The sequence below is a fragment of the Microtus ochrogaster genome, chromosome 18 (genome assembly GCF_000317375.1).
Source record: "Microtus ochrogaster isolate Prairie Vole_2 chromosome 18, MicOch1.0, whole genome shotgun sequence".
Classification (NCBI taxonomy): domain Eukaryota; kingdom Metazoa; phylum Chordata; class Mammalia; order Rodentia; family Cricetidae; genus Microtus; species Microtus ochrogaster.
In genome coordinates this window covers 20,460,533-20,461,911 of record NC_022020.1, presented here as the reverse complement: position 1 = coordinate 20,461,911, position 1,379 = coordinate 20,460,533, and the positions used below count along the sequence as shown (strand labels likewise).

General features: G+C 40.9%; 1 protein-coding gene across 1 annotated transcript in view; it reads right to left on the bottom strand.

The window, feature by feature from the left end:
• The window catches only part of Polr2d (RNA polymerase II subunit D), a 9,037-nt gene that overhangs the window by 4,087 nt on the left and 3,571 nt on the right, over nucleotides 1-1,379 (bottom strand). The window contains 1 exon segment of the mRNA XM_005355857.3: nucleotides 542-624. Within this exon segment, the coding sequence (XP_005355914.1) occupies nucleotides 542-624 (83 nt within the window).

Below are 1,379 nucleotides of genomic sequence, written 5' to 3'. Positions count from 1 at the left end.
GAGGGAGAGGGACTTGATCGGGGGAGGGGGAGGGAAATGGGAGGCGGTGGCGGGAGGAGGCAGAAATCCTTAATAAATAAATAAATTTAAAAAAAAAAGAAAAAAAAAATAAATCTAACAACCTGAGTTTGATCCTAAGAATCTACACGGTAAAGGAAGAGAACTGATGACCCCAAGTTGTCCACTGACCTCCACCCGCTTAATATGACACATACGCATGCATGTGCATGCACATACATAAACAATAAATGTTCAAAACAAAACAAAACCCTTCAAACTATTGCTCACAGCTCCCATCTGGAATCCCAGCTCTTGACAAGTGGAAGCAGGACAATCAAGAGCTCAAGGAAAGTCTTGGCTACCTGAGACTGCTATCAACAAACAACAAAACCACCCCCCAAAATCATCTCTCAAATACCATAAAATTACATTCTTGTTCATTTCATCAACCCAAATATTAAATGTACAACATTTAGATCTAGCAATTTCGCTTAAAGAAATCTATACAACACAGAGAAAACTTGTCCCATCAGGAACTAACCTTGGAATCAGAGCTTTGGACTCCTCAGCAGTCTCTGGGCAAAGATTAGCTAAACAGGCCAACTCAAACTTATGTAGCTTTTTCTGAGGCCAGCCTGGTCTACAGAGCTAGTACCAGGACAGGCTCCAAAGCCACAAGAAACCCTGTCTCGAAAAACGAAAAAAAAAAAAAAGTCAATGTCATATTGGAACCCTTTCTTATGCATAATTAATATACACTAATAAAAGGCAAAAAAGTCAAACATCAAACAATGATCAAAGGCAAAAAGAAGACCAGTTGAGAAAAATATTTACAATCTTTGATTATGGTCATGTGAGCAATAGAGTCCCCTTTGAATCACTTCCTATCCCTACCCCTGCAAAACAAGTTCCAGAAAAGAGAAAACAAACAAAACACAGCAGGCAGAGCCAAGGAAACTGACAAGAACATAGCAGGGTTAAGAGCATTCATTGGCTGCTCTTTCAGAGGGCCCAGGTTCAATTCCCAATACCCACATGGTGGCTCACAACGGTTTGAAATTCCAGATATAGGCACTCGTAAGGTACAGAGGCAAAACACTCACACATAAAATAAAAATAAATTTAATAAATATTTTAAAAAATGCCAATCACACCTCATGAAAAGCTCAAAGGCCAAAGAAGCCTTCCTCTAGAAACTGACACTCTAGCTCTTTGGCCTACCTAGACTTGATAAGATGATGTCATAAAACACAGGGGTTTGATTGGCTAGTCTATTAAGAATGCTGACATGAGCCGGGCGATAGTGGCGCACGCCTTTAATCCCAGCACTCAGGAGGCAGAGGCAGGTGGATCTCTGTGAGTTCGAGACCAGCCTGGTC